The sequence below is a fragment of the Neovison vison genome, chromosome 8 (genome assembly GCF_020171115.1).
Source record: "Neovison vison isolate M4711 chromosome 8, ASM_NN_V1, whole genome shotgun sequence".
Classification (NCBI taxonomy): Eukaryota; Metazoa; Chordata; class Mammalia; order Carnivora; family Mustelidae; genus Neogale; species Neogale vison.
Window position 1 is genome coordinate 3277724 of NC_058098.1, and position 22455 is coordinate 3300178.

Sequence of the window (22455 nt, forward strand, 5' to 3'; positions counted from 1 at the left end):
GGGAGAAACGCACCTGTGCTGGGTGGGGACATCACCATAGGGCCGTCTGACCTTGGGAAGCATAGCTCGGGCCACAGCTGGCCATGACCCGGCCCTGCCTCCAGGGCACCATGCCATCAGGGCCAGGCCTGCCTACAGCCTGGACCAGCTAAGGGCCTTCTCCAGCATGGGGCCAGCCCCAGGAGCCCTGCAAGGCCAGGGGGACTGAAGGTGTAGGTGTCCCTCTGCCCCATCCTCATGGGGTTGGGGACAGCCTGGCCACCAGACCCATCAATGCTCTACACTCCAAACACAGCAGGCAGGTGTGTTTTGGGCTCACCTGGTATTTTAAGAAACAAGAGCATGAAGGGACATTAATTAATTTCACCATCAATCATCAAATATGAAATACCCTGTTTCCTGACTTTCCTGGAAAATACAGAAAAATTTCCTACTTGGGTGCCCACCCCTTTCCCCCAGGCACAGCGTGGGGCAGAGTGGCTGGCAGTCCCCGCGCTCCCCTCCTTCTGGGCCAGGTCAGCGGTCCTCCCCAGGGCTTGGCCAGACCCCAAGACCAGGACCCCAGAGCTGTCCATGGACAAGGGGCCGTGATGTGGGCCCGACCCTGCTCATCAGCTGGGAGGGAGGCTGGTTGGGGAGGGTTTTATGCACGGACCGTCCCCAGTACCCGCTCCAGGGGGTCCTGCACACGGACCCGTCCCCAGTCCCCATTCCAGGGGGTCCTGCGCACGGACCCGTCCCAGCCTGCTGCTGCTGAGCGGTGCATACAGGGACTTGGGGAACAGAGCCCCTCTCTCCAGAGCCATGAAGCCCCAGACTTCCTGAGGTCTGTGAACCCCAATGTTGTGATGTGCTCCTCTGCTCGCTACCATCTCGCCACCTCTCATCTGCCAGGGAAACTGAGTCACGGGACGTGAACTGCAGACACAGCCCCTGGAAGGCGCCACCTTCACCACAGTCACCATTGGCCTTCTTGGACCTGCAGCTGCTCGGGGTGGGGGGGCGGGCTGTCCCGTCCACAGAGGCCGAGGCTCCCCCAGCCCTGCCTGTCCCCGTGGCCCGCTCTCACCCACCGGACTCCCCCAACCCCTCCTGTGCCTCAGACCCTATCACCCACTGACGAGAACCCTCTGCCAAAACCCACAGAACTCCCAAGCCGAGGTCCCTACCAACAGCTCACAAAACCCCAGAGAAGCCTCTTGAACCACACTCTGTGGGCTGAGCCTCCCCACCCGGCGCTGGCCCAACTCCCTGGGGGAAAGGGCTCCTTCCGCAGAGCATGGAGCCCCCGGGAAAGAGCACCGCTGGGACTCACGCCGGGCGCCGCACGGCTCCCAGGGTGACCCCGAGCCCCACTCCTCATGTGCCCGTCCCCGTGGGGCCTGTGGGGGGGACCAGCCGTGCACCCCGCTGGTTCCTGTGCTTCAGCCCCGTCTGGCTCGCCCTGCGTGCCCTGGTCCCCCACACCCCCCATGGCCTGGGGCTCCCACTCGCCACACCTGCCGTGCCTTCGCCAGGGATTTCCAAGGCTCTCAGCGCCGGCCCCACATCCGACTCCTGTTCACTCGCCTAGAGAAGCGCTTTCGGGGTGCAGCAGCTGCTGTTAAGGTGGTCGGCATGCATCTCGGCCCAGGCCACTCAGACCTTCAGTCCCCACCCTGTCACCCTCCAGCTCTGCGACAGGGGCAGCCCTGTGTCCTCTGAGCTGCGCTTTTTTCCCCTGAGAACAGAGGACGACGGCACCTGCCTCCCAGGGCTGCGGCTACTTAAGTGAACTGGCGCAGAAGCCCGGAGCCCAGGGCCCGGCACGCAGCAGGCCCAGGACGGTGGCAGCTCCAGAACTGTCCCCGCACGGCGCTCAGGCTGCAGGGAGTTCGGGGCAGCAGAGGGACAGTAGGCCTGGCTCAGGGAGGAGGGACACGGGTCAGAAGCCGCACATCCCAGCCTCCTGCTTGGCCCTACGTCGAAGACCCAAACCCTGGCTCCGTCCCTGGCTGGGGTTCAAACAGGACTAACATCCCCGCGGTGTCCGCAAGAACAGAGAAAGATTCCTTCCACGGACACAGGGTGCGGGTTCGGAGGGAGAAGACGCAGCGGCCGTGCAGACAGCCCCATACCCACGGCCGCCGAGCTATTCCGGGAGCTCCTGCCCAGGAACCCTGAGCCCGCCACCGCTCCAGCCTGGTGCCACCCTGGCGTGCTGGCCTCTCTGCCTGGGATGGGTCCCCCGGGCAGGGCAGTGTCCCTGCAGTCATTCCGTGGGGTGTCCTCCTGCCACACACGGCCCTGGGCCACGCGCCGGCTGTGGGGAGCTCCCCCAGGGTGCTGTCAGGGCTGCGGACCCACAGGAACTTGTGGCCATCCTGGGAGGGAAGGCCAGGGGACAAGAGGCCTCCCGAGGGGGTGACCCAAAGACCAGGCCCAGGAGACAGAGCAGGGACAGGCTGCGGGCTCTGAGCGGGGAGAGGCTTCCATGTTGGGGAACAGCAGCTCCCCCGACCTGAGCCCCCCAGGCCCTTGCAGTCACCCCACATTGGTGCTGTCCTGTGCTATGGGGTCTGCGCGCACACCTGGGCCTCCGTGGTTGGAGGGGGGAGGGGGAGAAGAGGTGGGCAGGAGGTGAGAAAGCAGGACTGTGGCGGGGATGTGAGCCTGTCCAGACCCCACCCATGGCCCCACCTGCTGCCTGCCGCTGGGGAGATGGGGGCTGGGCACACGCACAGCCGGGACCATGACTCCGGGGCAGGGCCTTCATCCACCCAGAATCTCCCCCCGCCCCCGATTTCCCACAGCCACTGCCCCACCCCAGCGCAGGGCCGGCCGCTCAGCCAGGGGGTCCCAGGACAGCCACGTCTCCCAGGGGTGCCGGGCAGCAGCAGCGGTGAGCGTGTGGAACGCGAAGGCCCCCCCACCCCCCAGGTCCCACTGAAGTAACAACCACGATCAGAGTCCCTGCGTCATGCGCAGAATGGCCGAGAGCCCCACGGCGGGAAGTTCAGTGTGGGCCTCAGTGCAGGCCAACAGCCCTCTGCCCCCATGGGTGGGACCGTCAGCCGCCTTCCACCAAGATTAGAAACGCCCGTGTCCTCTGACCCAGCGGCTCCGGCTCTAGACGGACAGTTTCTGAAGTCCCTTTATGTTACAGCAAAATGCAGGGCCGACATTATCTGCCCATTCAGGGCCTGCACGAAGGAAGCAGTGGCCGGCACTGAACTCCACACACGTGGAGAAGGACAGGTGTGACTACACAAGCCTTCACTGGAAGGCTCGGCCCGCTGGACTCTGGGAAGAATGGGCAGAAGCGCGAAGACGGAAAATGCAGAATCACGCTGTGGCTAAGGATCTGGGCTCCGGACCTGGCCTGGGCTGGGATTCTAACTTCTGCACAAATCAGCTCTGGGATCTGCAGCCTGCTCATGGACTTCTCACTGCCTTTTGCTCTGTGATAGTCGGAGGTGTCCACCTGGCAGTGACAGTCCCCAGGTGTCCATTTGGTCCCTCATCCAGGTGCCACAATGGCAGTCTTTTGTAGATGTGATTACAGTCCACAATCAGGTGACTTTATGAAAGGGAGACTATCCTGAATGCTCTGATGGGCCTGGTCCAATCAGTTGAAAGGCTTTAGGAGTTGGGCTCAGGCTCTCTGGTGAAGACAGAATTCCGCCTGTGGACACTGTGCCTGACCGCTCTAGCCCTTCCCGACAGCCCGTGTCACCGGTTCAGACCTGCCTAGCCAGCCCCGCGCTCACCCACGCCCACACTGTACAATAAATCCCTATTTGTCTCCTACTGGTTTCCCTGCGGTCCAACCGACACCACCTCCCTGTCTATAAATGAGGATGACGATCCCACAGGAGGGGCTCTCTCCAGTGCCCCCACTCACTGGCTCTGGAAGCACCGAGGCTCCCAGTCCTGGAAGGCCGGAACCCCGGGACCGTGCCTGGCCCGCGGCCGCTGCCCCTCATGGTCTGTTCTTCATGGTAAGCCCCTGCCCGTCGGAACAGCTCCCTGTGTTCCCAAACTTATGTGTAGCGGGTGTCCTTACTTTTCTGATTAGGTGAACTAATTAAATTTTATGCACATTGATTAAATGACTTAATATGGGTGTCAAAGGAAAACATTTCTGTGAGAACAGGGTTGAAGGCTTGGCGTCAGGAAAGTGAAGATGCTAAAAATATTCTGCTGGCTAGTGTGCGAGAGGGAGTGAAAACGATGGGAGGGAGTCGAAAACTCCGGGGGCTTCTGCTCGCAGATCCTTCCTGGCGCCTCTCCGCGCTCACTCCTCTCCCAAAAACCCGACACTAGAACCCGTAGGAAGTGCACCCCACCTCTGCGCCCTCGGGCGCGTGTCCTCCCTCCGGGGCACGTCCTCGGTCATCACCTGTGTGACTGGGGCTGAAGGAAAGGATTCCGAGCAAGAACAGATCACGTTTATAATTTCTGCTTTTAACCAGATTTCTGAGGCGTCACCGGTGTCTTGCCCTGTCCCGTGTCCCGTGTGGGCCTGGGCGGCGCGGACAGGGCGGCCACAGACAGGGGTGCAGACGGGGACCCAAACTGGACGGCACACCATCAAGGCAGATGGAAACCCAATCTGCACTTGAAAGCCCCCACCAGCCGCCGCCCAGATGACTCCTACGGGACACGCAGCTCCATCGATGCACTCGGGTGCAGCCGGCCCGCAGAGCTCAGAGAGGTGAAGCAGGGGCAGGGACGGGGCAGCAGCACCCCTGTACCGGCATGCTGGGAGCACCTCCCGTGTCCCACCACCCCGCACTGTGTGTCCCTGCATCTCTCACACTTGCGTAGCTGACCCCTTCCTGTCCTGTCCCCTGGTCCTGAAGGCCCTGCCTCCATCCTTCCCCTGTCCCCGGAGCTCAGAGTGGAGGGTGGTGCACAGAAGTTGCTCAGGAAAGGAGTCCTTGAACTGAGAGGTTGTCAGAGTGGGTAATCACTGAGGAAGGGACAACAGCGTCTGTCCACACTGCAGACCACCCCCCCCCCAGCTTCTTCCCAACTCCCAGCACTAGAGCGTACGTGGGGCACTCGCCTGAGCCCATGGAGACTTCTCGGGCCAGATTGCTTTAGAAGCTGCTGCTGCCTGCCATGGAATGTTTCCATTCCCTGGTCCATCAGCTTGCTGGCTCCTTCCCCCTCTCTTCATTCTATCTCCACAAGTGAATTAACTCTAACACCCATGGTTAGCATGGTGTGTGCCTCTGGGACTTACATGCGATGTCTGGTGCTCCTGCATCCATCTCAGACCACGGAGGATAAATGCCAGCGTGAGCATAACCGAGCAGGAAGACGGGAGGAGCCTGGGCTCTCAGTGACTATGGAGCAACCACAACAGACCTCACAGTCTGCAACTATTCCATGACGCGGAATGGCTCCAGGCCCGGTGTTCAGAGACAGCCTGCCAGGTCAGATCTCAGCTCTGTGACAGCCTACTCGTGCGACTTTGAACACCTACCTAATTTGTCTGAGCCACCATCCCCTTAGCCGCAAAATACAACCGATCTAGCACTTACATCTTGTGCCTCCACGAACGCAGGCCAAGCAGAGACTGTGGCACAGAACACAAGTTTAATAAATGTTAATAAAGGCCCCGTGGCATCGTCACAGCTACAACCACGACTCAAAAGGGTTAAGCGCCGACGGCAGCTAAAGCAGGAGCCGGTGTACTCAGTCCCTGAAAATGTGAGCAGGCAGGAATTCCACACCCATTCCCCAAGCTCGGACAGTGGGAGGCACCCGGGCTCAGTCGCCAGTCCCAGCCTGGGGACCTTTAAACCACCAGACCGCCTGCTCCCCAGTTTGGGATTCGTGTTTTATTGATACCGAATTATGTCATTTTGATGTCATTTTGCTTTTTCTTACAAAACACGCTGTACTTTCTCTGACAGGTTCCCAAGCAACCAGGAAAAATCAAAGAGCAGCTGACCCCAGGCCAACTCAAGGCCACGGGCTCCCAGCACAATGGCCCAAGCGCAGGAGCCCAAGCCCCACAGCCTGGCGCTCCCTGCAGACCATGAGCTCCACCCAAAGACCAAGATCTACACGTATGTTCTTGGAGGATTCCATGTGTCAAACCCTTCCTGATTTGGAAGTGCTGTTTTCTGTTGCTTAGCTACCTCCGTCTAAACCCAGAATGTGCAAGACCCATACCTTACAGCCAAGGCTCTGACCGGACCCTGCTGGCCTTGCCGGCCACCCATGCCTTGTGGGAGCCGGGCACCCTCCCTCTGGGGCAGAGGTCACATCCTACCCTCCCCACATGCCACAGGGCCTGCTCACAGCCCTGCCTCTGGTGTTTTTTTTTTTTTTTGCATTTTTGCAATCAGTCCTTGACTGCCCCCATAATGAGAGCGTTCCTCCTGACCTTGGAGGCTGTGTCCTGTGGGCGGCCGGCCCCTCACCACCACGGTGGCTCGGGCAGGTGCTGCCGAGCTGACAGCCAAGAGGGTTTGGCAGGATAGAGTAGACCCGACCTGCCGGCACCTGGAGCTTTCTAAATGGAAATAGGAGCAAAGCCGCAGGAACACGCCCGAGACCCCGAGAGGGCTGGGAAGCACGTCAGCCAAATCTGCTTCCCCGAAAATGGAAAAAGGGCAGAGGAACAGCTAAGCAGAGTCTTTGTTCTTAGGATCTCAGGATCAAAAGAGGGTCACGGGGAACTGCCTGCCCCACGTGTCCCAGCGGAGGGCGTCATCCGTCCTGCGACACAGGCGGTGGCGGCATCGCGAAGAGGATGTGTGGGGTCTGTGACGTCTATCCCCGTCCCCCGCCCCGTCCCCCTGAGTCTCTGCAGACGGGGCGCCGCGGGAGGCTCCTGACTGGGCTGCGGGACCGGGCGCCCGTCCCCTGGAAGTCGGACGGGGCTCGTGGGCGTCAAAGGGCTGAGGCCGCGGTTCCCTCAGAGCTTCCCGAGCGTGAGACGGCGTGAGAATGACACTGCCAGCGGTGACGGGGACGGAAGGGGCGGCAGACAGGAGGAGGACGGGTAAGAGGGCGAGGAAGGTCCTGAAAGATGCTGAAGGTCGGATGAAGGTGACGCGGAGACGACAGAGACGCTAACGCTCGCTAACGTCCGGGGCCGGCCGGCTTACACCGTCGCGCCCCATCCCTGGGACGATAACGTGAGTACACAGGGCACCCACGGGGCCCCCGGACCGGCCCAGGGATCGGCAACCGGGAGGGGCTGCTTCCGGCGGGAACGGACATGTTCTAGAACCGGCTGTGGGGGCACACGACGGTACAGACCCCCAGAAAGCAGTGGATTGTGCACTTGGGAAAGGTGAACTGATCGGTGCAGAAATCACAGCTCCGGAAACTGACAACAAAAACACAAACTCCCTCTCCCTGTGGGAGTCCTGTTGTCCCCGGGCTCCCCCCTTCCTGGCATCTCAGGCATCTCCCGTGTCCTGGCCCGTGGCCTCCATCCTGCAGCCCCACAAGACAGACTCTTCTGGAAGCATCCCTGTTCTACGGAGGAGGAACGGGAGGTGCAGGCCAGGGAGGTGGCCGCCCGCCGTCAGGCAGCTGGAAACCAGGGCCCGGACGGCAGCAGAGGCCTTCTGGCCAGAGCTGAGACCTTCAGCTTCCCCCCCAGCTGCCATCTGTGATCGAGGTGAGCCGAGAGGCCTACCCCAGCTCTCAGAGCGCAGCTGTGCCCCTGCCAGAGGGAGAGGAAGCTTCTATGGGGCACTGGCGACTACACTCTGGGCCTCGGGGACGCTGCCGCCGCTGACAGCCAATGAGATGCTGCGCGTTTACAGCAACTCCACGGTCGAAAGTCCCCCACGCGCAGCACAGGCCCAGAATGGGCTTCTCAGAAAACGAGTTCGCAAGGGATTTCATATCACAGGTCCAAAGACGTGACCCCAGGCCAAATGTGGCCCACCAGTGTATTCTGTGGGGTCCACACATTCGTTTTTTAAGAACGTGAATAGGCTGCCAACATTTAACTGAAGGAAATCCGCAACACTGCCAGGTTCCCTTGAACGATCCCACTGCCCTGGTCCTGCGTGCTGGAGGGGACGTCCACGCTGTGGGCGACGGCAGCTGTCCCTTTCAGCGAGGACACAGTCTCCACCTGCCACACGTCCTGCCCGGCCCACGAGCTGTGCAGACACAGTCTAACCCCTCTCCCGCCAGAGAGTCACAGGTAAAGAGGCTTTGTCGCTGCAGAAAACTCCACTCCCCCTCCTGAAAATGCTCAGGAAGAATTCTGGAGCAGCCCTGACGTCCTGACGTCCGCCAGCCTTCCAGGGACAGTGCGGGGGCACGTGGGGGACTCCCACCCCAGTGCCTGAGCACCTGCAGCCCAGTCTGGTCAGCGGGCTGGAGAGCAGCTGTGCGGCAGGAGACGCGTGCCGTCCCCGCCAGGACAGCCCCGGGACGGACCCACGCTCCAAAAGCAGGAGCACCCACCGTGGATCCGAAGAGGCACGTGGCCCACGGATGTGCTCCTGAATGTGTCGGTCACACACCAAACCGGGGAGTGGAATCACTGCTTGGAAATATCTGAACGCCCCGCTATGGAAAGGATGCCTTTCCATCCATGTGCACACTTCGTGGAACCGAATTCTTACTGAATTGCAGCCTTCCCCCCAGGGGGGGGTCCACCTTGATGTCCACCCACCCACCTACACAGCCACCTAACTGTCCATCTTTCTTCTTCTTCTTTTTTTTTTCAAAGATTTTATTTATTTATCTGACAGAGATCACAAGTAGGCAGAGAGGCAGGCAGAGTGGGGGTGGGGGAAGCAGGCCCCCTGCTAAGCTGAGAACCTGATGTGGGGCTCGATCCCAGGACCCCGGGACCATGACCTGAGCCGAAGGCAGAGGCTTTAACCCACTGAGCCCCCAGGCGCCCCTGTCCATCTTTCTATCCATCTCTCTGTCCACTTACCCACTCACATAACCGCACGAATCATATGAGCGGATCAGGGGTCTCGGACCAGGGAGGGCCATGGCGCGCTTCAGGGCGGCCAAGGCATTGGTTCCGAGGACTCGGATCGGAGCTGTGGGGGCAGGGGCAAGCTCACGGCCTCACTCAGCCACTCCCCAGCTACGATCAGCTCCGAGCTTCAGTTCCCTCACGGACACAACAGAGACGGTGAGATCCGTCACCTAGGGCTCAGCTGCCGTGACATCACGAGGTCCCGAGCCCAGAGAGGCAGTGGGTGAAATTCCAGTGACGCAGCGTGCCCAGCACACATAGGTCTTTCATTCAATTCCTAAATGCATGACCTCAAAGGCTAATAATCATAGGCGTAATCCCACATTTTGTGCATTCGGGATTCACAGTGAAAAGGAAAGCCCGTTATAGCTCCAAATTACGTTCCCCACACAACTGTGCTGCTTCTTCCTGAAGATACCCAGCTGTTAGTTTTGTTTCTTTGTTGTTTTTTTGGTTTTTGGGGGGGGTTGTTTTGTCTTTTTGCTCACGAGTGATCTTGGACACGGTGCGTTCTCCATGAATCTATTCATCTACCATCTTTCCTCCACTTTCTAAAAACCCCTTTGGAAACGGACCCACTGGCAGCTTTGGACCCCAAGCCAGTGCTCGGGCTCTCGTGCCGCAGGGAGCCGAGCTCAGCTCTGAGGGTTCTTGCCGAGGCTCAGGCTGGTGCTGGGAGGGCGTTCTGCCACCAAGGGGTGGTCCTCGACCCAAGACCTCTCCCGGCTGTGTCCCACGTCAGCCGCTCAAACTCTACCCCTGATGGATCGGGGAGAGCTCGGGCCCGGCCCTCCTCGGCGTCCAGGAAGATCGTAGCCTTCGCCACAGCCTGCTTCATCCGAACAGAAACAACTCGCTCCTAGTATGTCGGCCCCAGACCCCAGGCTATGCAGCCAGGCCAACAGCTCAAGCCCTGCCGGCTTTCAGAACAAAGAAAGTGGATTCCAAGGCCCCTGCATTTTGCTTTGCTTGCATTTAATGCTGCCCTGTTTCCAGGGAATCGAGAGGTCCCCGGAGGTCAGTGAAAACGTCTGTGGAAGTAGCGAGAAGTCAGAGGGAAGACCTCTGGAGGAAATGAACGGACAGTAACAGGGAACACACAACCGCGCGAGACCCGCAGTGGCCTTGATGCTGAGCTGGCGCTGCTCTTGGCCACAAGCCACCCCTTCAAAGCTGCCAGCAGAGGCTCCGCACAGGCCCCCGTGGTCTACACACGCCTTCCGCAAGCTCACCTACACTCTGGGTTAACCACTGCTAATGTGCCAGGGACCCTACTGACGCCGTCCAGAGGGACACGGAGCCTCCTGCGCGCATCTCCCCTCCTCCTTCCCGGGGCACAGCATCCAGGTCCACCCTGGTGGGCGAGCTCAAGCCCTCACCCCTCCCCAGGCTTGCTCTCTCCTCCCCTGCTCTCAAGTCCATGCCGTCCAGCGCATGGCCCGTGTGACTTGTCCAACTCCTTGACCAACAGCCCCTGCAGGACCAGTGTCCACTCGCCCCATCCTGCCCTGCACTCGACCCCCCACATATCAGGAGAGCGGTCTTCCTCAGGTGCCCTCACCCCAACGCACCCCTGCTTGTGACCCCTCAGGGGCCGCTCACTGCCGCTTACAAAGACCAGACGTCTCTGTTCACCACTTAGCACCAACTTATTGAGCACCTACTGAATGCATCAAGGACACACCAGTGACAAGACAGACAGGATCCCGGTGTCCTGGGGGGAAGGGGACCTTGAAGCGGCCAACAAAGAAGCGATTTCAGGCAGCAGCTGACGAGGACAATAGCGGCATGTGATTCGAGCGTTGGGGGAAGTGGGGGGGCAGGGTGTGATCATCGGGGGAGTCAGGGGGCGGGGTGGTTATGCCAGGGCCCGGGGGTGGGGGGGACACCCGAGCTGGGCCAGGGATAAGCAGAGGCAATTCCTTGTGGCCGAGGAGCATGGAAAGCCCACTCCCGGCCCCCCTGGGCCTCTGCCCACCATGCCCCTCCACAGCTACGCCACGTCCTCACAGCCACGCTGGTTCAGGACTTGGTGCATTTTAGCGGGGTTCTGGGGGTTGTGGGGGCCTCTCAGCCTGGGACATCCCTGTGCTCCTGCCTGCAGGTTAACCGATGCCTGCAGGTCCGTCAGAATCGCACTTGGAGCCACCCACTCTCTGATGCCCGGCCCCATCCCTGCCTCCCTCCTGCCCGGCCCCTCTCTCCCCACTAGACCCTGCAGCTCTGTGGCTGGGTCACACGTCGCTCTCAGCATCTCAGAACGAGTCTTTCCATTCCCGCCCCCAGAACCAGATGCTCCTGTACTTGGGGCTGAGCACGCCGCACGCGTCCAGGAGCTGCAGTCCAAGCGCACGCGTCCAGTCCCGTCTCCCTGCAGCCTCAAGGTCTCCCTTCTCTCTGCGTAACGTAAACCTCGCCTTCAAGCACAGCGGCCACAGAAAAACTCAGGGTCGGGGGCAGAATTTCGAAGAGTTTGTAGGGACGACACCAAGTGCCATGGTCGGGGGGCATTCCGTGCAGGCTGAGGCCGGGGCTGGGTCTGGGGGGTGGCGCGCTGGCTTGCACGGGGCGGGGGATCCCACCGTGGGCCCGAGAGCCATGTTTCCTGCATTGATGCAGCGACGGTGCCCAGGGTCCCCAGGACCTGGGACACAGAGCCGAGTCCTGGGGCTGCTGCGGCTGAAGCCGGCGGACTCAGCCCAGCCGAGGGGACGCTAACAGGACACACACCGAGGGGAAAGCTTCACTAACAGGACACACACCAGAAGCTTCAGCTGCAGTAGGTTTGTACCTTTGTACTCTGTGCGCAAGATGGGGCCGGATGCCTGGGCCTCAGTTGGGGAGGCCCCGTGGCCAGGGGCAGGGCTCTGGATCCTGCTGTCTGCTGCTCACTAACTGGGACGTGGGGACACCACTTTGCCTCTCTGGGCCCAGTTTCCTCCTCTGCAGGGCAGAGACAACAGTTCCGGCCCGGGACGTCGGTCAGGCGGAAAACCAAATGGCTCAGTGCCCAGCGCGGTTCAACCCGGGTCAGCCTGACTCTGGGGTCGGGCGGGACCAGAGCCCCACACAGTGGTGGGTCACCAGCACCAAGTCATTAACATGTGCTCTGACTACGGATCTCGGTGCCGACCTGGTCATGATGGGAAGGCAGGGTCAGGAGAGCATCTCCCAGAGAAGCAGCCCAGGTACCGTGGGGAAGCCCCGGGAATGCCCATCTCTCAGCACCGTGCTGAAGGCAGAGGCTGGGAAGACTCGGAGAGTCGACAGGTGCATCGTCTCCTCCCCAGCGGCCTGGGGGCCACTGCGCACCCCCAGCAAAGCAGAATCTGCTGGCAGATGGGAGGGCGTGAAACCCGCCACCTCATTAGGGCTGGGCCAGATCCTGCAGTCCCTTACTACTACTTCTGTCTATAGGAATATTAAAGGGTCTTATTTCAAAATCGTATTCTTTGAAAGTTCTGTTGTCATTTTAATTGGGGAGGAAAGATTCTTTGTTGTTAGAGATTTTCGTGTCTGTGATTCCTAATGAAGCTGAGAGCTTCTCCCCTTCTCCCGTGTTTGCTCACAGCCTTGCTCCCCTCCAGGCTTGCTCACACGGGGACCTGCTGGGGTCCGGCTGTGCTCCCCGACAAGCGGCCTCCCTCCCAAGGAACGAGGTTGTCTCATTCAAAGTGCTTTTCCTCCTCCTGCTCTTCCTGCTTTACTTCTCCTCCTCCCGTTTCTGGAAACGCAGCTCATGAAAATAGCCCGTAAAAAGGAAAACACGGTTGTGTGAAAATGAGCCTTGTCGCTTTACTTTAAAAGTAAAGATCTTGAGGGAAACTCCCCGTCTGTTGAGTGTGGGAGGGAACAGCAAAGCTGGCAGATGCGTCCGCTCCTTCGAGATGAGACACTACTAAAAACCAGCATCTGAATTCGGTGTCGCACCACGGAAACCCTTCTGACAGGATGCTAACGTGGCCAAATCTCATATTCACTGAGGGGTCTTCCATAAAAAAAAAAAATATGCATTTTTACTTGCTTTTTATAGTAAAATCTGGAAATGATTTTGAAATCATGTATAGAAAAATCATATCCCATGGAGATAAAATAAAGACCTGAGGAAATCCAGGCAAAGGGCATAAAAGAGAAGGTCAGACGCAGACGCACACCCCAGATGATACAACAGCATTGCCACAGTAGCTGCACACTTGGCTCTGAGCATCCTGGTGGCCAAAGCAAAAAGGGAAACATGATGAACTCCAAAGTGTACATTCTCTCTTTTTTAAAGAGCCACCACGCCCAGCACAAAGCCCAACATGGGGCTTATACTCACAACCCTGAGATCAAGACCTGAGCTGAGATCAAGAGTCAGATGCTTAACTGACAGAGCCCCCCCAGGTGCCCCTAAAGTGTGCTTTCTCCTTAAGATACTAACAGGCAGTGGTCGTGGAGAGCACAGCATACGGGGATCCCGAAGCCCCAGAGAACAGTATTCCCAAGACCCTGAGGAAGAGACCCAGCACAGCTCAGGCAGCAGGGACACTTGGTGAGGAAGGGCCCTGTTAGAACAGAGACTCCTTCTTGGGAGATTCGGAGCGGGGTCTGGGAATCTGTCTCCACCAAGCTCCCCAGCGATCCAGATACGCAGTCAGGGGTGGGCACAGGCGTGACCAGATGACCAGTCACCCACCCGCACTTCCTGCTGCGGGCAAGTGACGGCCCTGGTCTGAGCCAGCGCTCATCTGAACGCCCGGTGGCGGAGAGCGGCTTCCCCGGAGAGCCCCTGTGAGGCTTCGAGGGGAGACTATCAAGCAGCACTCCAGGAAGCTGGACGGGACTCCACATACATGTCCCCAGCGGCCATCATGAGACGGTCCTGCAGGAGGCCTGGGGGCCTGAGCCGAGTGGTTCCCACCCTGCAGGCCAGCAGGGGGAGGGGTGGAGCAACGTTTCTTCAACTGGCAAATATTTACGGAGGCTGCTGCTCTGAGGACAGGCCCCCACGTCCCTACAACGACGCTTCGGCCCCGTCCGAAGGAAGCGCTTCTTTTCCCGCAATTAAAAGTCTTTTTTTTTTTCTGGTTAGCCCACAGAAAGAACGGTTTCTCTATTTTTGAAATTTTGTGTCCACAGAACAGGGACCCTGAAAGGGACCGTCCCCACTCTTGAGGCTTCCGTGGAAGGTCCCAAAGCTGGTGCTCAAGGCCAGACAAGCCCGGGATAAAGCCCGCGCCGGCCTCCATCCCCGTCCCTCAGGACGTCCGGCCTCTTCTTTCCGGCTCTGCAGATTTCAAGGTGGCCGTGGCAGGTGTGGGTCACCGCACACAACAGTAGGTTTTTTTGTTTTTTCTGTTTTTTTTCCCCCTGGGAGCCTGGGTTTCCATGGAGGCTGAGCGGCGCAGACGTTCTGGATGCGGCTTTGTACAAAATGTACAAAGGTAGCAGCTCGAGGACCGTTTAACTCCCGTGTTCACACGCTGAGGACCAAGTCCCGAAGGACATGACCGGGCCTTCATCAGCTTCTCACGACGCGGCCCCCGAGCGCAGAGGCCCCACGGGACAGCTGACCGAAAGTCCGTGCGTCCCTGAGGCCCCCCGTCTCCAGGCGGATCATACAGCAGCCGCAAGTAAGAGCACACGAGAATGACACTGGTGCCGCCGCGTGGCCCGCAGGCCGCTCTGGCTTCCAGGAGGGCGCGGGGCGGGGGAGGGGGGCTCACTCCGTCCTCCTCCGGCGCAGGCGACCATGAAACAAGGGGGCCCCCAGCCAGGCACCTGCCAGCAGCAGCTCTGTCCCCCCCCCCCAGTGCCTCCTGCCGGGAACACGCTTTATGCTCTTGCAAGGACCGACGTGGGGAAGGCGCTGTCCTGTCTCCACCTTACAAGCAGGAGGGAGGTTCAGAGCCGACAGCGTTTGCCTGAATTCCCACCGCCGTGACCGTGAGGCTGGGCTCCAGGGGCCTGTTCTGGGCATCACAAACCCCCCCTGCCCCGCTCCACAGCGGGGGACGCTCTGCGTCATCTCTGCCCCCCATCCGGACCGGGACGGGAAGGATTCTGCACCCAGGGGCCGCCTGTGTTGGCTGGGGGCCCAGACGCGCCCTGACGGAAGCCAGAGGACTATGAGAATTCAAAACCCTGAGATGAATGAGCCGGGAGCTGTCCTGGAACACTTCCCCGGGGGGCTGGGCATGGGCTTCAGGGGACACACCTGGATCCGGGGGACCTGTGGGCCCCTGAGTGAGTCACTGAACCCCTCTTCCAGGCTCAATGTTCTCATCTGTAAAATGAAGCTAAGACACCTGTTTCACCCGGCTCCTGCAAGGATGGAATTAAATGAGGGAAAGCAAGTAGGACTTACGGCCTGGGGTCCACCCGGAGAAATGCACACACCCGGGCACCCCTTAAACACCCCCCTGACACAGTGCGCAGGTCCCTGAATTTGGGCGTGGTTTCCAGAACACCCCTGCCATGTGGTGAGTGGGGCTGTGGGTTCCTAACACGCTGCCTGCCCTCGCACACACATGTGCACGTGGTCCTGAGGGGCGCCACACTACCGCATCAGGGGAAGCCTCCGACGTCCCCGAGTCCCCAGACCCTGCGCACGGAGCTGGGGACGGTGCCCGCCTCACCCCCAACAGCCCTGGGAGCGCTCCAGAGATAAAATCTTCAAGGTCTGGAAATTAAAGAAAATAAAACAAAATAGAAACGCCCAATACACTGGAGGGGGGCAGGCAGATGGCGTGTTGCCATGGCAACCAGGGCTGAATTATTCAGCACGTACTCGTGAAGACCCCAGAAGGAGGCAAAACAAAGACAAAGGGATCCAATTAACTGTTTTTGCTGGGAAGCAAGCAGCAGACCCTCTGGGGACCCGACATCTCAACTGCCCCTCTGAGGAGCCCCAGAACTGGATCCGCTTTTCCATTTTCACACCTGGCAAAGGATGCCCAAGGGGCTGCTGGGTTCTCGTCCAAGGTCGAACATCAGTTACAGCCTCAGCAAGTCATGGGGGAGGTCCAGTCCAGGGCGTGTGCTCGGGGAACCTCTGCAGCCCTCAGGTGGGGCTCCTGGCCCCACCCCCTCCCACTTCCTCTCTGCACCCACAGACAGTGGTGGGGATCCCTGGGCTTCTCTTACACCAGGGGTCCTCATGATAGCTTTGTCCTGGGTTTGAACCACATATACATCACTGTTTACTATTTTCCTTTGTTTTTAAATAAAGATTTGTATTTATTTGAGAAAGAGAACAAGCACAAGCAGCCAGGAGGGGTCGAGCGAGACGGAGAAGCAGGCTCCCCGCTGAGCAGGCAGCTGGACAAGGGGCTGGATCCCAGGACCCTGAGATCATGACCTGAGCCAAAGGCAGACGCTTAGCCCCTGAGCCCCCCAGGAGCCCCACTACTTTTCTCTTTAAATCAACTCACTTAACACTCTATTTTGAAAGAGAAACTTGGTTTGTGTATCAAACAGAAAACCATCCTCAGATGGCAGAGCTAGGAGTCAGCTCAAAATCCTTCGGTGAGGGAATAAACGTTTTACCTCTGGGTCGGGAAGGATTTTTTGAACATGACACAAAGGGCATGAACCACAACATACGTGAGAGGTCAGCAAACTACGTCCTGTGTCCTGCGTTTGTAAATAAAGTTTTATTGGCATGTACATAGGCCCACTCACGCCACACGGGCTACTGGTGGCATTAGTACTGGAAGGGTAGGGTTGTGCTGCTGCGACATTCGGGTCCACAGAGCCTGGAAGCGTTCCTCTCTGGCCCTTTGCAGAGAGACCTGTGCACGCCCGGAGGATACGGCTGGAAACCCCACAACCTTCCTGCACCCAGGAAAGTGGGAACGAAATGAAACACGAGCCCCCAGACTGAGAAAGGATCGGAAGCCGCGATTTCCCAAGTACACTCCTAAAATTATTAAGATGGAAAAAGCAGCAGGTTAAGTTCATGAAAAGAAACCAAGCAGCTGATGAGCACTGATTAACAGTGTCACTAGAAATAAGACAAAACCAAGCCTGCGGGCACCCGACCCAACAAGACCAGCGACAACGCTCGCCAAGCTGGACCAAACAGCATATGCTCCTGGCCGTGGTGACGGGCTCAAGGACGAGCACGTGATCCGGACTTGTCCAGTTTAGTCCCTTCTGTCCTCTGGGTCAAAGGGATTGGTTCAGGAATGGAGCCTGGAGCTTTGGGGATTAGGCAATTAGGGGGTCAAGTAAAAGAGCCAGAGAATGAAGCCACACAGAGCACGACAGAGTCAAGAAACAGAAGCAGACCAACTCCTGCCAATGCCATCCAAGCACCTGGATCCAGCCATGCCTGTAGCACGCGCAGGTGCTGTGAGCCCCATAGGGCAGAGAGTGCCTCTGTGTTGTTTGCTATGACACCCTAGCATCCTGCCCTGTGTCTGCCACGTCGTATTATTCAGCAAGTAACTGTCGAGCGTGGGACTGTGTAAATACGGCTTGTGCCCCAGTGGAAAGAAAGGAGCAGTTTGCGAGGAAACGGAGGCAGAGAGAGGCTCAGGACCACTGTTCCACCATGACCCAGCGTGAGGGCAGGAGGCCCCCATTCAGGGCACACCCGCTCTCCCTGGCTTCTCACGTGAGCCTCACAAGCCCCGGTGAGGAGACGGGGAATCTCCTCCATCGCAAGAACAGCAGGAAAGGAGAACATGGGGCTCCTGCTCCAGCAGCAACACCGACAGGGCAACGAAGGCCGGTCCCTCGGGCGTCTGCAGACCTGGAGGCTCTCGTCACAGCCCCCTGAACGGCGCTGCAGTCTGGGAAGCACAGAGTGTCCCGCTCTTCATGTGACGTGCTGGCCTCCCGAGGGGGAGGCCCAGGGTAGCTGGTCTAGCTCACCACTGGGATACTGTCTCCTCCTGCTCCCTGGGACCAGCTTTAGGGTTTAAAGAGGGCACGGGTGGGCTGGAGGTGATCCGGGACACGGTCCCTTCAAGCCGACACTGCACAGGTGCACGAGGGAGGCTGGGGACACGACAACACGCAAGCAGCTGAGCACCAGCACCAGTGCCTGAAGCCCATCTGTATCTCCTCCCCAACACCCACTCGCACATCCTGGGGCTGTGATCTGGCCCCACGCTTCGGGAGGACGGCAGGAAGTAGAGGCCCAACCTGCTGAGAAGGCCAGACTCCCCGCAAAAGCGCTCCGGTCCAGCTCAGCTCTGGGCTGGCTTCGCGGCCGGGGAGGCTGGGGAGAGCTGGGGGCCCGGCGTGCTCTGGGTTCTGGACCTGAGAGCCCAGTCCCTGGAAAGCAACCTGGAGAGTCAGCCGGCCCCTGAAACGGCCCCATTGTCATAACCCCACCCTGTGCACCTTACGAAGCATCCTTTTCTTGGGCTACGGAACCAGATCCCAAAGACCCCAGCTGCCAAGACCCACAGCTCCACGCCGGCCAGCCCGTAGCACAGTGACTCTCCAGCCGGCCAACCCCAGGACCTCCGAGGGGACCACTGGGAGCGAGGGAGCTCACTCGGGTCTGGGGCACAGCCAGGAAGCAGATGAGCTCATCTCGGCACACGCCGTGCCCCCCAAATAGATTTCCAGCTTTTCTCGAAAAACTTAGAAGATGTGGCCGTGCTAAATGTGATTCTGGTAGGAAAGTGACCAGGTGGGACTCTCCCCTGGGCCCCGGACGCCGACAAGGCACATCCCCCCAACTCTGTCACTGTCTTTCCCCAGTGCGACCCCCTTTTCACTCCTGCAGGTGCCTGGCCTGGCCGCTAGAGACCAGAGCTTCTCCCCTGGGGGGCAGAGGATGTGCTCCCTGCCGCCCGGGGACATTTGAACACATGTGGGGACAGTTCTGATGGTCACGGGAGGGTGTCACGTGTAGAGCAGCTTGCCGCTCAGCACCCAACGGCACACGGGACAGCTCCCCACGACAACGCACTGGCCCATGCCGAGTGCAGATAGTGGCGAGGGGAAAAGCCACCATAAGAGCCCCGTGTGGGTGCCCTGAGACAGCACGGCCCCGGGAGGGCAGGGCAGGGCCTCCGAGGGGCTTGGGCTGCCCGGTGGCACGCAGCCTCTGCCTGAGGCGACGTGCCCCTACTCACTTGGAGAGTTTCATCTCGATCTGCTGCCGGATTTCCTGCCGCTCTTCATCGGTCCTTCTGGGGAAAATGTTCCTGTCTTCCAGTTCCTGCTGGCTCGGCCGGTTCCGTAGCTTTACCGCCAAGAGCTCCTTCTTGCATTTCCTTGGCAGTGTTCCTGAGCACCACCAGAGATGGGGAGAGAAGGGACGAGAAGACCAGTGTTAGCCGAGCGCTGGCTGGTTGAGCTAGCCACCCACCCTGCTGGGAGAAGGCATCGGCACCCGGACAACTGGGGCACATCTGTCAGCGTGGGGTGCCTTCCAGCGGGAATGTGGGCAAGTTGGGGACACGGTGATATCTCCACCATGGGCCACGTGTTCCACGGGTGGGCGAGCAGTCACACATCCCCGGCCCCCAGGGACGGTCCTGGTCGACACCTGGTGCCCTGCGTGATTATTAACGGCTCCCAGGCTTTCTTCCGAGTGTGGACTGTGACTTATAGTTACTTTCCACGTGGCACCCCGCCCCCGTCCTCTCCCCCTCTCCCACATGGTCCACACTCCCCGCTGACCTCTGCCCTCTGGCCACGCGGGGCTTCAGTCTCTAGAACGTCCCACCTCTGGGCCTCTGCAGCGGGTCTGCTCTCCACCGGCCACCCTGTTCCGCTCGACCATTCGTGGCCAGCCCTGTCCCCACAGCCAGCCTTGAACCTTCCCACAGAGGCCTGACCGGGCTCCAACCGCCAGCACACCACAGCGTTAATGCCCCAGAATCCAATCTCTTCCCTGCCAGCTACTTTATTCTGTTTCCTGCACGAGACTAAGTTCAAGGGTGGTTTTCCCTCCCCGGGCCCTAGATCTGTGCTGATGCAGCAAACTCCCAACGAAGACCGGGGAGTGAGGGCGTGGGGGGCCGACGCAGGGTCTCCAGGCTGAGGCCGACCTTTATTTCCACAGATGTCTAGGATCGGCTGAGTGAAATCGGGGTGAAAAGTAAGATCTCAGAGGACAGAGTGTCTAAATTAAGAGAGGTGGGGTCTGGTGGTGTTCACGGATGGGAACTCATTAGTGGGCTGGGAGATGGACGTGTTCGGGCTCGTTGAGATGCTCCACCTACCCTGGTGAGTACCGGGGAAGTACAAGGCAGGGTGACTGGTTTTGCATCTCTACTGGGACACGGGTTTCAATCTCGGGACTCAAACCATCACCCAACGTCACACTCCCAGGGGTAGAGGCAAATGTTATCCGCCGCCCCCAAAAAAGGCTCCCAAAGACAGCCAGCGCCCAGTGTCCAAGATGGGAACGGAAAGCAAGAAATGAGTCTAATACCAAGACCATTTTTGGAAGTTTGGGATAAAGTAAAACACAAAAATTGGGGCTCCGCTGAGGTTTGAATTTCTAATGTGAGCTCGTTTGCCGTGTGTTTCAGAGACGGAGAAAACGAATGACTGTTCAAGCCATTTCAGCAAGGGCTCCGGCCGGAATTTGTTTGAGTAGCTTTACAGGATCACAGAGAGCCTGAAGGAGGCACACGGCTTCGGTTAGTCTTTACTATGTGTTCTGGGGGAAATAGAGCGCCGTGGTGGCCTTCATGAGTTAAGGGAGTCTCGAAGGTCTTAGGGACGATCCTTGTGAATGTCAAGGGTCTGGTACATGGCGAGAAGGGGCTGCGGTTTTCGGAGATCCAGGACGCGCTCAACCGTGAAACGGCCCTGGGTGCACTTTAATCCTTCCAGCGCTTGATAGCAAAAGTCTTTTAAGCACATTGCAAATGTCTTGGCTATCTTATTATAAACTTTAATCATATTTGTTCTTCACTGAAAAAAAATCCCCTCATCAGAGACTTACAGATGTAAACGAGAATTCATTCTGCGCCAGGAGCGAGCGGTTCCCCCAGCCTCCCAGGCACAGCCCGTGCGCACAGCAGGGTCACCCCAAAAACTTATGGGCTCACTTGAGGTCTTCTCCAGAGTGTCAGCAGGTTGCTAGGTTTTGTTTCTTAAAAGTCAAAAAAGGAAATTTCCAGATAAACATGAAACTTTTCATAAATTTGACCGGCAGGTGCACCTGATGGCCAGCCCCGGCGTGACTGAGCACGCATCCCAGGGCGCACACGCCAACCCGGGCGGGCAGAGACGCTGGAAAGCAGCGGCTGTGGGACCCTTCTGTGCAGCTTGACTCCCCAAGTGCTCCCCGGACACACCCGTGCTCTGACCCGGAAGTCCCACCCCGGAGTGTGCTCCCCAAAGCACGCGGGATGAGCACGGAAGAACACATGGAAAGGTCTTCCTGGGGCACCACTGATGAAAGTAAGAAATTCCACACAACCGACAAATCCAACAGACCCTGTCAGACCACGGCGCCTCGTAGTACTGGGCCGTGGGAACCGTGGTGAACGGCGGCGTGTAGCTTACTGTGTGCTAGGAAGACACTCGTGGGATGGCTGTAGCGTTTTGTGACAGCAGCTGGTCCTACAGTGCATACGTCGTCCGAGGAAACGTATTTGCGTATGCGAAAGTATCTGCTTTTGCAAGTACGTATGACACTGTTCATTGGCAGAGAAACGTCAGGAACTGACCATCTTACATATTCATTTTGCTCTTCTGTGCTGTTTTTATCGCAAACATAGTTCCCTTCTATGAAAATAGAGAACTATTTAAAAAGAAAGAACAGAGGCACCTGGGTGGCTCAGTGGGTTAAAGCCTCTGCCTTCGGCTCGGGTCATGATCCCAGGCTCCTGGGATCGAGCCCCGCATCGGGCTCTCTGCTCAGTGGGGAGCCTGCTTCCTCCTCTCTCTCTGCCTGCCTCTCTGCCTACTTGTGATCTCTGTCTGTCAAATAAATAAAATAAAAAATCTTAAAAAAAAAAAGAACAACGTAAATTCTAAGTAAAAAGCAATAAGACAACTGGCAAAAATGTCCAGCCTCCACTTTTTTGAAACTCTGCAAATGGAAACAGGGCACGTTCATCCAAGGACAAGAGTCTGAGCCTCTGGAAGGAAGTTTTACTCTGTCCAGCACCAGACCCTCTGCCCTCCAGGCCTGCAGGAGACGCGAACTCCATGAGTCTGCGTTCCCGATGCAGACCAGCCGCCAGCCGCCGGGAAGTCCCTGGGGGGGGGGGTGCAGGCAGGCCTGGTTCCCTGGGACCTGCCGTCCTCCGACCGGTCTGCGGGCTCCCCAGGCGTGCCCACGTGCAAGGCTCACAGCGCCGGATCTGAGCAGAGCTCACCCAGCCCACAACGTCCTTCCCTGGTGCCTTTGTTGAAAACGGTGTTGTCTTTCCAAGGCCAAGACTCTCCTGGGCCTTCAGACCAGCCCCGCTCAAGATGATGGAGTTCTGTATTAGCAAAAGCCAATTTTTAAAAAAAATCAATGTAGAGGCCCCAAAATTAAGTAAATTAAAAGCTTGAGCCTGATATTACCACATCCAGTT

General features: G+C 58.7%; 1 protein-coding gene across 1 annotated transcript in view; it reads right to left on the bottom strand.

Annotated features, from left to right (window-relative positions):
* PHACTR3 (phosphatase and actin regulator 3) overlaps window positions 1-22455 on the bottom strand; it is a 199606-nt gene that overhangs the window by 13561 nt on the left and 163590 nt on the right. Inside the window, exon 8 of the mRNA XM_044262737.1 lies at window positions 19042-19195. Coding sequence (XP_044118672.1) covers window positions 19042-19195 — 154 coding nt within the window. The remainder of the gene's footprint in view (window positions 1-19041; window positions 19196-22455) is intronic.